The sequence below is a fragment of the Ruditapes philippinarum genome, unplaced genomic scaffold, assembly GCF_026571515.1.
Source record: "Ruditapes philippinarum isolate M1 unplaced genomic scaffold, ASM2657151v2 ctg323_1_1_1_1, whole genome shotgun sequence".
Classification (NCBI taxonomy): domain Eukaryota; kingdom Metazoa; phylum Mollusca; class Bivalvia; order Venerida; family Veneridae; genus Ruditapes; species Ruditapes philippinarum.
The window spans coordinates 328,984-342,564 of record NW_026856025.1 but is presented as its reverse complement, the minus strand read 5'-3'; the positions used below and the strand labels follow the sequence as shown (position 1 = coordinate 342,564).

The 13,581-nt window shown below is 34.9% G+C and overlaps 1 protein-coding gene across 1 annotated transcript in view; it reads left to right on the top strand.

Moving 5' to 3' along the window:
• The window catches only part of LOC132745166 (uncharacterized), a 69,032-nt gene extending 56,365 nt beyond the window's left edge, over window positions 1-12,667 (top strand). The window contains exon 8 of the mRNA XM_060733992.1: window positions 10,576-12,667. Within this exon, the coding sequence (XP_060589975.1) occupies window positions 10,576-11,057 (482 nt within the window). The 3' untranslated portion in view covers window positions 11,058-12,667. The remainder of the gene's footprint in view (window positions 1-10,575) is intronic.
• The last annotated feature ends 914 nt before the right edge of the window (window positions 12,668-13,581 follow it).

The following is a 13,581-nucleotide window of genomic DNA, read 5'->3' as shown; positions in this document are numbered from 1 at the left end:
GCAGCAACCTCCACCCTAAGGTTAGGTTTTAATGCTGCAGGAACAGCAGAATAGTTATCATTCACAGATTCATCATCCATATAATCATAATTATCCTCATTATAGTCATAGTTATCACAATCAGGGAGAAACTGAGGATTCTGTTGAACAACAGGCTGTATACCAAGAAGAGTCCTAAGACCTTCAATATCCTTATTAGATAAGTTTTTCAAATCAAATTTATCCGAGGATAAATTTCTGTCCGATATTTCCGAAGAATTAGTATTCAAAGTTTTACCTGACTTTTTTTTGCCTTTACCACGAGGGGGTTTATTTTCTTTCTTCACCACGACGGATTTTAACCGTTTTTTGTCCGAAGACTTTTTCTCTTTCTTACCGGTAATTTCTTGGTCCGAAAACCCAGAAAAATCTCCCTCCTCACCCGAAGCATGAAGGTCTATCCTATCGAGAAGAGCCTCTTGGGCCATAATAATGCGGTTAAACGCAAAATAACTTTTAAAATAACTAAAACTTTCAAAAACACGCGACAACCACAACGCCAAAACAAAAAGTGAAAACATGTGTTTCATGCTTCCGGTTATTACTTCCGGTAGTCACGCGCATGTCCATGATATAGCGGGAAATTTAAACCTTTGAATACGCGACTTAAACCATAAATTCAAAATGAAATGCTATTTTGTACATGTGAAGCCGAAGGCTTGATGAAAAATAATGGATTTTTAGCTTGACAAGGTAAGAAAATATATAAAATAAACACATTTACATCTTTTAGTCTTTAAATATTCTACTTGCACGGATATACAACTTTTTAAGGTTTGTTAACAGTCTTTTATGAGTTTGAATCGAAAAACAAATTTCACATGTCAGTGACGTAGTAGCAAACAGCCCGAAACTATTACGCACCGTGTCTTTGACTTTTGTCTCTCTAACTTACTTTCTAACATAATACTTAAGTGTTGAAAAGAACTCATCTTGCACTTGCCTTTGCAATTGTTATGCATATAATATACTGAAAGTTTTCTTGTATCAATCTCAATGTCCAAAAGATTAACTTCCTTAAAAGATTAGATTTGATGTAGTTCTTACATTCATGCATTTTTACTGCCAAGAGTCATTTTTAGCTCACATGGACAATATTGAAGTGCCGGAACAAGAAGAATTATACTAAAAAATAACTATTAATTTTAAATAGAAAAACACTGTAAACATCTCCTACTGAACTGATACATGGACTACCACCAACGTTTGTAGCTTTCTTAGATGTTTCTTTGTTGTTGTTTTTTTCAAGTTTGCTCAAATGTGATGGGTTCCCATTTTTGCTTTTTGAGTTGTTTAATGGCCAAACTGTTATCCTGATTAAAAATTGATTAAACGAGAAAAAGAATTAAAATGGCTCCAGTATGTAAAGCAAATCAGAAAGCGTGAGTTGGCATGCTTTACTTGCCAGATGTACAGTAACAATAAACTTTGGTCATTTGTGAAAGATTCCATTTTTTTATTATAAGAAAAAACAGTGTGGGGAAACTATATAATTAGAGGGGCAAGTAAAAGTTGAGCTGGATTTGCTTGTCAGTTGTTTCTGTTCCAGTGACAAAGGTCAAGGTCACATTTAGGGATCAAAGGTATAAAAACAACAAAATAAAACATTCATTTATATACAGGGATTCATTATGTCTCCCAAAATATTTGGCTTTGCCCTTGCTGTCTGTCTGTCCGTTGGCTCTCACGGGACAGTAATAAATAAATAATGTAACAATAGAGGGACAATAGGTAACTGTTCTAAACTGTAGCCACATTATTACTGTCCCGTAAGAATGTCCCTCCAGTTGTCTGTCCGGGCTATTTAAGAGAAGTAGGGGGCCATCTAACTGTAAACAGAACAAAAGAGAACAATACAGTTCATTCCGTAACAATAGCAGTCTATGCAAAAGTCAATTTTTTTTTCAGGCCACAAGGACCGAGACCCTTAGGTTTATTTCTGGCCCAGATGATATTTTTCCGGCCCAGACATTTCAAGCATTATTTTATAATAACTCAGTTGAATGTAAAAATGATCGTCTTTCTTTAAATTAGTGTGACCATCATATAGAAACACAAGAAGATGCTGACCAATTGAAATAACTTAAGCAGGGTTCTCACTAGAATTTTCAAAGTAGGAGTCCTGAGACTCCCAAGCACAAAAATGTAGGAGTTCCAGATCACTTTGAATATGTTAAACCATCTGTCCTGCACTTATGCAGTTGACGATTATGATGTATATGAGCAGAGTAAGGGGTTGGGGTGTTGGAGTTTGAACAGAGAAAAAGCTTAGTCAGGAAAATGGTAATATGTCCAAACACTGTACCATAAAAGTGATTGAAAAGATTTGAAATATAATTTCAAAAACCCTACATCATCAGACCATTATGCTCTTTTCTTCCAGATTCACTCCACCCTCCCCCCCCCCCCCTCCCATATGGAAATATTTATTATAATTATGTGACAAACACATACTGGTAAATACCTCCATCTCAACTAAAGTAAACAATATCTTTAGTAATTTTAATTCCTAAACTACATTTTAAGTGTTATGACACACATTTTAACAAAACATATCTTCCTTTTGGTTACGATTTTTGTGCCCCCACTTTAGTGGCGGGCATTTAGATTTACCCTTGTCCGTCCGTTCTCTTTTGTGTCGCACGTAACACAAAAAGTATTTGACCTAGAGTCATGAAACTTAACAGGATTGTTGATCAGCATGTGCAGTTGTGCACCTGGGTATTTTCGTGTGGATTTATTCGGTATTTTAGAGTCATTGCCCTTGACTAAGTAAAAATTTGCAATTTTCAACTTGTGTCGCATGTAACTCAAAAAGTATTTGACCTAGAGGCATGAAACTTTACAGGAATGTTGATCAGCATGTGTAGTTGTGCACCTGGGTATTTTCGTGTGTATTTATTTAGTATTTTAAGAGTTATTGCACTTGACTTAGTAAAAATTTGCAATTTTCAACTTGTGTCGCATGTAACTAAAAAAGTATTTGACCGGAATGTTGATTAGCATGTGTAGTTGTGCACCTGGGTATTTTCATGTGGATTTATTTAGTATATATAGAGTTATTGCCCTTGACTAAGTAAAATTTTGCAATTTTCAACTTGTGTTGCATGTAACTCAAAAAGGATTTGACCTAGAGTCATGAAACTTAAGAGGAATGTTGATCAGCATGTGTAGTTGTGCACCTGGGTATTTTCGTGTGGATTTATTTAGTATTTTAAGAGTTATTGCCCTTGACTTATTATTTTGCAATTTTCAACTTGTGTCAAATGTAACTCAAAAAGGATTTGACCTAGAGTCATGAAACTTTTCAGGAATGTTGATCAGCATGTGTAGTTGTGCACCTGGGTATTTTCGTGTGAATTTATCCAGTATTTGAAGAGTTATTTCCCTTGACTTAGTAAAAACCTTTTCATTATGTTGTTATTTGTTCCTTGAGTGCTTGAGTTAGAATCAACCAACTTTACAGGAATAATGATCACAACACTAAATTACAGGAATAATGATTCACATCACTGTGAAGCTATGCCCTTGGGACTTTGCATGTGGATTTTTTTGAGTTTTGTTAGAGTTATTCCCCTTGGCTTACAGTAGTATAAATTTGCAATTTTCAACTTGTTCATGCATAGCTCAAAAAGTATTTCACTTGTAGGCTTGAACGTTTACAAGAATGTTAGTCAGCATGTGTACTTATGCACCTTGGGGTTTGCTTGTGGATTTATTCAGTATTTGTAAAGTTCTTGCCCTTTACTTAGTAAAAGATTTTTAGTTTTCAAAAAATATTTGACCTAGAGTCATAAGATTGACAGAACAGTGGCGCCTTGGGGGCACCCGTGTCCTATGGACACATTTCTAGTTTTAATTATAAAAAGTGGCATTGCGAAAATATGTGACAATTGGATATTTGTCTGTTTCCTGCAGAAACATACACAAATCTACTTGTTGTTGATTTTGATTATATTAGATTAAATATCGAGGGGTGAAAGCGAAAAGGTTCTAACTCACTTTTTTTACAAAATTCACTTTTTTACATATTTGTAACATAAACACTCATATACATCTTATGTCAAAATATATAAGATTTAGTTTACTTATAAAAGGTGAAATGAAAAATTGTCCAAAGGTTCTAAGTGAAATTAACCTTTTTTGTGAAAAGCGAAAAGGTTCTAACTGCAAATGGCAGTTAGAACCTTTTCGCTTTCATTGAGTATAAAATGTACAAGATTAAATAAAAACAACTTAAACTGCATTAAAATAAGAGCAATCAAAGCAATTTTGAAAGCTAAACCTTTTATTGTACATAATTAAATAATATCACATAAGAAATTCTTTAGTTTCAGAGTAGATGTCTTGATTTTGGAAGAAAACTTAAGTACTTAGAACTGTTTCGCAGTTAACTCCACTCATGAAATAATCAATTTTTTAAAAGGGAAACAGTTCTAAGTGTACATGAAAAGTAATGATCATGCACTATCTTAAAGGGTTTTGTGTGATGATATTTAAGGTAGGGCTATAGATGATGGTAAGAAATCTGATAATGTTACAGAAAGTGATGCTTTAGCTGGTTGTACTTAATCCAGGGACATAATTGAAGAAAATTTTAGCTTTAAGCTGTGGTCTCACACCCTGGCAGAGCCCTGGTAGACGTCTGGGGATGATCAAGGAACAAGCGCGATACATTCATAACTCTGCCTGCAACCTCCGGGATGATCCGGAACCTTCGGCATTCGACCCTAGATGGGATAAATTATTTAATATCACCGGGGTGATCCGGGAAGGTATAGCTTTACCAGCTTCATCCTTAGCCCTGCCGGGAATGACAGAATGACCGGGTTACGCCAGGGAAGCACTGTAGCTCTGCTGACACAATCTAGGGATGAGTCGGGGTATGATATAGCCGGTAGAGCTACAGTAGAGCCCCGGTGAATGCCAGCAGAGCCCCGGTGAATGCGGCAGAGCCCCTGTGAAAGCCGGCAGAGCCCCAGAGGATGACAATGGAGCTACTGTTGATTCCTGTAGAGCCCCGGCAAAGCCCAGTTCATTTAAAAAAAATTAAGGCAATTTGCAATGATTGCACTTGTTTGTAATAAAACCCTTTCCCCAATTCCCTTCTGTCCAGTCTTGCATAAGGATTATTCTGAAAATCATCATGAATTACTTATTGGATAGGAGAAAATATTATTTAGAATTATACTAATGAAAATGATGTATCAACTTCATCATTTTTGCACGTTTTCAATCCACTGGGGTGCTACCGGGGCTCTGCCAAAATCGTCCTGGGTTCTGCCAGGAACGACTGGGGATCTGCTCTGGTCAACTGGGGCTCTGCCCGCGTCATCCAGGAATGACCAGGTAAGCACCGGCATGAACCAGAGCTTCACCTGGGCTCTGCCTGGATGGTCCGGGGGCATCCTGTGTGTTAGTTGGGAATTACAGTAGTGCTGCCGGGGTAAGTGTGACCGCAACAAAAATTTCAACCCGGATCAAGTAACTTACCTGGGTGGTCCTGGGCTCTGCCAGGAGTAGATGAGACCACAACTTTAGATGACAATAAGATATCAGGTGATGTTCTTGAAAGTGAGACTACAGGTGATAGTGAGATATTTAGAATGGTTAAAAGCGATTTTTTGATGATAATCAGAAATCTGGTTATGATAAGGTAGGAAAGGTTATAGACAAAATTACAAGATATTGTGACTTTGATATATTGGGCATTGCAAATGAACTTGGAGCTATGTGTGAGTCCAAGAAACTGAGTTGTGTAAATATAGCAGGTGCTTTGTGTGACACTGAAATATTAAGTAACGTGAATGAAAGTGGAGCTATGTATGCCTCTGAGATATTGAAAAATTTTAATGTAGGTGGAGCTATGGGTGACTTTGATGTATATAAAGGATCTTAAATAAAGTATAGTTATGGGTCACACTTATGCTAATGAAGGTGGCCTTTGGGACTTGGCCTTGAGACATATCATCTCTTCTATGCATTGTTGCTACATGGGGGTGTCTCAAGTGTGCACAATTTGTAAAATATATTTTCAGTTCAAATATATTCTGGGACTTTTTGTGAAACTGTTTATTGCAAAGATATTCTTGCACTTTGAATGAAGTTTCAGACAAGTCCAAAAAGTTTTTCAGAGAATATTGTTCACTATTATTATGATTTCAAAATAGCTGTAATCTCATTGGTTCAAACAGTGGTAATCAGAACAAATTATAAAATCATATTTACTGGCTGAATCGGATTTTCCCCGATCTGAATCAGAATCAGACTCATATACTATGGTGATGCCAGATAAGTTGCGTCATTTAAGCGTATTTTATTTATGAACAGCATAAAAAAAAAGTGTCATTTTGGCGCATTTTAGAATGGACCTATGGGCTAAGGATGACCGCATTAAGCCGCTTATAATCATATTGTTTAAAAATAAATACATAAACTATTGTTAGAAAATAGTTGTGGGTGAAATGACATTAATTTCCATGATCTTATTGAAGGTAACCATTTTAAATATGATTATGAAAGAATATGAATATAACTGTTTTATTTTGAATATTAAAGAATATCACAGGAAATGCAAGAAAACAAGAGCTGTCACAGGAGACACTGAGACAGCGGAGCTTGACTCTTCAAATACTGGATGCAGTAAGGAAGATGAAACTATGAAAGAAAAATCAATTATGATATAAATATAGTTTTGTATCAGTATCAAGAAAGCATTCAAATGTTCTATATTTTGCACAACATAATGATCTTGTCAATAACATTAATGTTACTTTAATGGAAAGACTGAAGTCAATCCCTTCAAAACAAAAATGATAAAAGCAAAAAGAATTTAAAGTAAGTTATAAGTTCAAATTGGAAACAACTCTTGAAAAAAGAAGCTAAAGTTATGAACCTTGTCATGCATGATGTGACTAATGACAAAGAACCATCATTTATCTTAAGTCTAGAGCAGATACCATTTATAACAATAAAGATAATACTTAAAAATCAATTTACAAATGAATTTCAAAAATTAAATGGGGATAATTAATTAATTCTGGGAATACAGGAGCTTGCATTTTATAACTCTTATCCATACGACAAGAAGTTGTAGTAAAAAAATAATATTTGTTAACATAAATTCAAATTTAACGGGGGAATAATTCTGGAGGTAGTAACGCTAGAGTTATGTACCATGTCATACAACACGTAATTATCAAGAAATCGATCTTACCGGTGTTTATTGGCTATTTAACACCGGTTTGGAGTTTTGATGCATAGGAATTGACCACCAAGGCCAATGACATATAACTGAAGTTTGAAGCTGATACCTTAAGTATTTTACTGCACCAAAACTTTAATCTGAAATCTGGACGCGGACACCATGGCAAGGAGGACAGCTCTCCATGTACTTAGTATAGTTCAGCTAAAAATGATTATCAAATTAATTGGCATTTGTTTTTTGTTTTTCAGGTGTACACATGTAATTAATGTCCATCATGTTCTTTAAAAGTTTTGTACACTATCAATTATGACCTTTATTTATGTTTCTAATTTAAACACAGTCAAACTTAAAATTTCATGAACTTGAAAGTTGTCCAGTAAGCGAATGTCTCACACCTAAAATATGAAATCAAAATAAAAAGTAAGTGCGAAACAGTCCTATCTGGCAATTTATACTCGATCTCTTACTAAAAAATTAGAAATGCCAAAATGTTGCTCTATCTTTCATTAAATAAGAAAGAAAACATGCTTTTGTTCTATCAAAATGTCACTTGGAACCTTTTCGCTTTGAACATAAAAATCAAAATATGAGAAATTTTAAGTGTGAAACAGTTCTAAGTTACATTTGATTAAATATCTTGTTTGCCAAGTCTTTCCTAGAATTTTTATTATCATTGACAGGTTTCTTTAACTTTATTATGTGTAAAATCAAAGTGTTGTGGAATTTTGCTATTTTACAAACATTTGAGACAGTTTTTTGCTTCTCCTGTAAAATTTTGGAAAATGCACTTAGAACCTTTTCGCTTTCACCCCTCGATATTTTTTTATTATTTTAAGATTGTTACTCATCGGCTATTTCAACAGACATCGTAAAACAAAATTTTCAAATTTGTAATTTATGGCAAAATTTACTGTTGTTGAAGACAGAGTTGACTGGTATTTATTTGACATGTACAAAATAGAGTTAAGGTTGGTCAATATCTTCTTTAATAAATTCTTTGCATCAAGGGGAACTTGTTATCAATCAGGTCATTGATATTTTTAACTTTTTGAAATTTTATTCGGACATGAGGACTGACGGAAAGGAAATTTATCTCGAACTGCATGATTTTTATTCAGCCAGGACTGAGGACCGACGGACTTTCGCACAGACTGCAATAGAATAAGGGGCTATGGCCCTCTATTAAACAAAAGAAAATAACAAAAGAAATGGCCCTTTAGTCCATTTAAGTGGCCTATCTGTCCGCGTTAAGCTTGTCTACCCTTCACAGGTCAAACTACTGATTGGATATCAACCAAACTTTACAGGAGTGATCAGTACCATCCCTAGTTTTGCACATCACCGGCACGTTCCGCTTCGCTGCAAAAAATTGCCACCAGAGCTAAAAATAGAAAATTCTTGTATGGCATTCACAGGTCAAACTACTGGTGGGATTTCAACCAAACTTTACAGGGGTGATCAGTAACATCCCTAGTTGTGCACATCATGGGCACGTTCCGCTTGAGTAATTACAGAGTTATTGCCCTTTGTTACTTTTCCTTGTCCTGAGTATAACTTGAAAAGTACTGGTTGGAAAATTAAAACAACTTAATACAATGCAAGCACAATTAGAGGAAGTGCAGTGCACAAGAACCATAACTCTATCTAAAGTAATTACAGAGTTATTGCCCTTTGTTACTTTTTCATTTGCTTTTTATTGTCCTGAGCATAACTTGAAGACTAATTGTTGGAATTCAATACAACTTCATACAATGATCAAGCAAATTGACAGGAAGTGCAGTGCTTAAGAACCATAACTCCATCTTTTCTAATTACAGAGTTATTGCCCTTTAATATTTTTTCATGTCCGGAGCATTACTTGAAAACTACTTGTTTGAATTCAATACAACTTCATACAAGCATCAAGCACATTAAGAGGAAGTGCAGTGCACAAGAACCATAACTCCATCTTCACTAATTACAGACTTATTGCCCTTTGTTAATTTTCCTTGTCCAGAGCATTACTTGAAAACTACTAGTTGGAATTCAATATAACTTCATACAATATGGTCAAGCGCAATGAGAGGAAGTGCAGTGCTCAAGAAGCGTAACTCTTTCTGGACTTACTACAGAGTAATTCAATAAAACTTCATCAATGGTCAATTTTATTGGAAGGGAATGCAACATACAACAAGAACCACAACTAGCTTTAATTGCCCACAACCATAACTCTATTTCAATCCTTTTGCAAGGTATTCTGTTACTAGTAACTTCTTCATTTCCGAAGCAGTCTTGCGGGGGTATTAATCACATTTGAGCCGCATCACGACAAAACCAAAATAATGGGTTTGCGACCAGTATGGATCCAGACCAGCCTGCGCATCCGCGCAGTCTGATCAGGATCCATGCTGTTCGCTATCAGTTTCTCTACTTGTAATAGGGTTGGTAAGCGAACAGCATGGATCCTGATCAGACTGTGTCGATGCGCAGGCTGGTCTGGATCCATGCTGGTCGCAAACCCATTATGTTGGTTTTGTCGTGACGTGGCTCATTTAGTGATAGTTCTAGATTTGCTTTAATATCAAAATTTTTTGTCCACTCTGTATTTTTTGAACAGATCAAAGGAAATTAAAACTTTTTGGCAGAAATATTACGTATGTTGAGACTGTGGTGCAGACAAGAAGTTTAGACTTTCTACAATTAAAATTGGCCCTACCGCGGGGATTTATTGATTTATATAGACTTATAGAGGAGTTTTTGTGTTTGGTCTGTATCGTTTGAACTCAGGTAGAAGGAAATTCAAACTACTTTAGAAATGTACACCATAATGAGACAATGAGCAGAGCATAGGTTTGACCATTCTCAGGTCAAGGTCACACTTAGCTAGGGGCTCATGCACCCTAGCACACCAACCTGACATATCACCTCTGCTTACTTTGAATGGCCCTACATGCATTATACAGTGATTTTTCACCTTATATAATAGAGGCCTATAAAAGGTCTCTTCCCAATTGTAATTTTCCTTTAATCAAGCAAATTTCCCAAAAATCTTACACCTGCTTTTTTATTTCCTAAATTAGCAATCTTCGCGATATTTTTTCCCAATATCAAAAGGCTAAGTAACTTAAAAAAAAAAAAACACTGGCATATAATTTTGAGATTTACAAGTGCCTTAGGCCAGTTCAAATTACAAAAATGTACTTTATTTGTTAACTTGACAACAGTTTTAGAATTTTTTTAACACTTTCCTAATTTTTATAAAAATTAGCAGGCACTTTGATGTATGAAATGCTTTAATTTAGCTGTGTTATGTTTCAGTTGATATCTTTTTATTTATTTTTTTATTCTAGATCTGAAACCATTGAAAGGATATTTGGAGTATATAAAACATGGAGAGGTTTTGAGAAAGATGGTGACACAGATGGGTTATATTGACAGAGCGAAGAGCAAGCGGGACTATCTACATTCTGTGCAGATTAACAATATCATAGATTCTTACTTTATGACAGATGAGGGGGATGATAGTGAAACATTAACTAAGTCTGGACTATATCAGCTTGAATATGACTGTACTGGTGAAAACAGGAAACCACTTGGATCATGGGTGAAAGTGATCACTGTCAGTTTGATGATGTTGTTGCAGATATTCATTGTTGTGTACATAACTATTGTAGGAGGACAGTTTACTACAACAGAGTTACAGGAGTGGATGTGCTATTTCCTGCTGGCAGTCGGAGTATTTGGTCTAGTTTTTGAACCAGTTAAAGCATATATTGTGGGATTATATGTAAGGAAGTTGAATGAAAAATTGTGGGCAGGTGCAAACATTTGATAAAATGTTTGAAGGTTATGTACAGTTTTTGTGTTTGTGCATTGGAATGAGAAATCATAATCTCTGTTTAATATACTTCATGATAATTTTGCTTGATAAAAGAAAATTTGGTGGACCTTATACCATTGACTTTAATTTTTCGACTAGTGTTATTAAGTCCTTCTAAAGTTGTTACAATACACCCTGTTAAAGCTGCTGTCGAATAATTTAACGGAAGAGTTTCAGCAGTAGGGTATGCAACAAAATCTAAATACTTTGACAACTTTGATTGTTTAGATTTGATTACCATCTTTTTAGCTCACCAGAACCGAAGGTTCAGGCAAAGCTGTTAGTATCAAAGGGGGATGCTCTGGCGTCCGTCATCATGCGTCAACAATCGTCTTCTTCTCTAAAACTGCTGGGCAGATTAAATTCAAATTTGGTCTGTAGCATCCTTGTGACAGTCAAACTTGAATTTGCTCATGTCATTTCAATTTACCCCTTTTAGAAGTCAACAGAGCTAAAAATAGAAAAACCTTTAAACATCTTCTACTACAGAACTAATTGATGGATGATCACCAAACTTTGTCTGTATTTTTCTTTGGTAGTCTTTAATCAAGTTTGCTCATATTAAAGTGATTGGCCCCTTTTAGGGGTCTCTAGGGCTAAAAATAGAAAAACCTTTAAACATCTTCTTCTACAGAACTAATTGATGGATGATCACCAAACTTTGTCTGTAGCATTCTTGTGTAGTCTTTTATCAAGTTTGCTCATATTAATTTGATTGGCCTCTTTTAGGGGCCGCTAAAGCTAAAAATAGTAATACCTTAAAACGTCTATTTCTACAGAACTAATGGATGGATGATCACCAAACTTTGTCTGTAGCATTTTTGGGTAGTCTTCTATCAAGTTTGCTCATATTAATTTGATTGGCGCCTTTTAGGGGCTGCTTAAGCTTAAAATAGAAATACCTTTAAACGTCTATTTCTATAGAACTAATTGATGGATGATCACCAAACTTTGTAGCATTCTTAGGTAGTCTTTTATCAAGTTTGCTCATATTAATTTGATTGGCTCCGTTTAAGCTAAAGCTTAAATGCCACAGGCCATGGCATTTCTTCAAATTATTGTTTAAACATATTCTATGCTTAAATTTAATATTAGAAAATATTGACAATGGATAATTTCCAACACTGAAAAGCAATTGTTTCTGGTGAGCGTCTCAGGGCCATTATGGCCATCTTGTTATTTCTTCTGTTAGATGACAAAAGAATTTAAATCTATATCCATTTCATGATATCAAATTCCTATATAAATGTTTGAAAGGCTATGATTTTGTTCTAGTATCTCGTGAGAGTAACCATTTAAGTATACATTGTCATATACTGTATGTAATGAAATAGTTTAACCACTATGATTAAAGGCATTATAAAATACAGCCTGGAGTTTATATCAGCTTCAAATGAAATATAAGATAAGATTTAAGTAGGAGCAATTATATTTATTATGCAAAGTAGGCATTTACAGTACTACATATTAACATTATTTTTTGTCTGAATAGAAAGGTAATTGTTACATGAAATTTGTTGTCACACTTTGTTTTATACTGGATTAAAAAAAAATGTTGTTAATCTGGAGTTTGGTATTAGATATGGATAGAGATCTGAAAAATCACTGTCCTGTTTTCATAATGGAATGCTTCTTTTTTTAGACATCCAACACATAATAAATCAGTCTGTTAGAACATATCTACAACATTTAACTTTAATAACCAGCATCAAAATATATCCATTACGAATTATATACCGTTTCAAAGTCCCAAAGATAGTATATGTCAACACTTATTGAAAGAAAATTGTTTAAAAAAATATGAACAATACAATGTGATAATGATGTATTTATAGTAAATGAAGAATAAATACAATGAAACAAAATAAAGTAACAATAACAACAAGCTGAAGATATTCTGAATACACAAATGTAATATATGATGAAGCATAATTATGTTGTATGTCACATTGTTTCCCTCTGCTTGACCTGTAAATAAACAAATGTATTTGAATCTCAAATGTAATTGGCAAAAGAAGTGTATGAGAAATTCTGAGTAACCAAGTCTAATAAGAAACTAGAGGGCCAAGATGGCCCTAGATTGCTCACCTGACCAATCGAACTCGTCAGAGCAATTACTTCGGCAAGCATCCTGACAAAATTTGATGATGATTGAGGCAAAAATGTGACCACTAGAGTGTTAACAAGCTTTTTTTCATATTTGGGCAGTGTGACCTAATTTTTTACCCAACGTGACCCATATTTCAACTTTATCTAGAAATCATCAAAACAAACTGTCAGACCAATTTCCAGGATATTTGGATCAAAACAGTAGCCACTTAAGTGTTAACAAGATTTTTCTATTTTTAGCTCTTGTGACCTAGTTTTTTATGCTCCCCAAAAAATTTCGGGGGAGCATATAGTCACCGCCTTGTCCGTCCATCTGTCCGCACTCACAGGACAGTAATTATGTGGCTAGAGGGACAATAGGTTACTG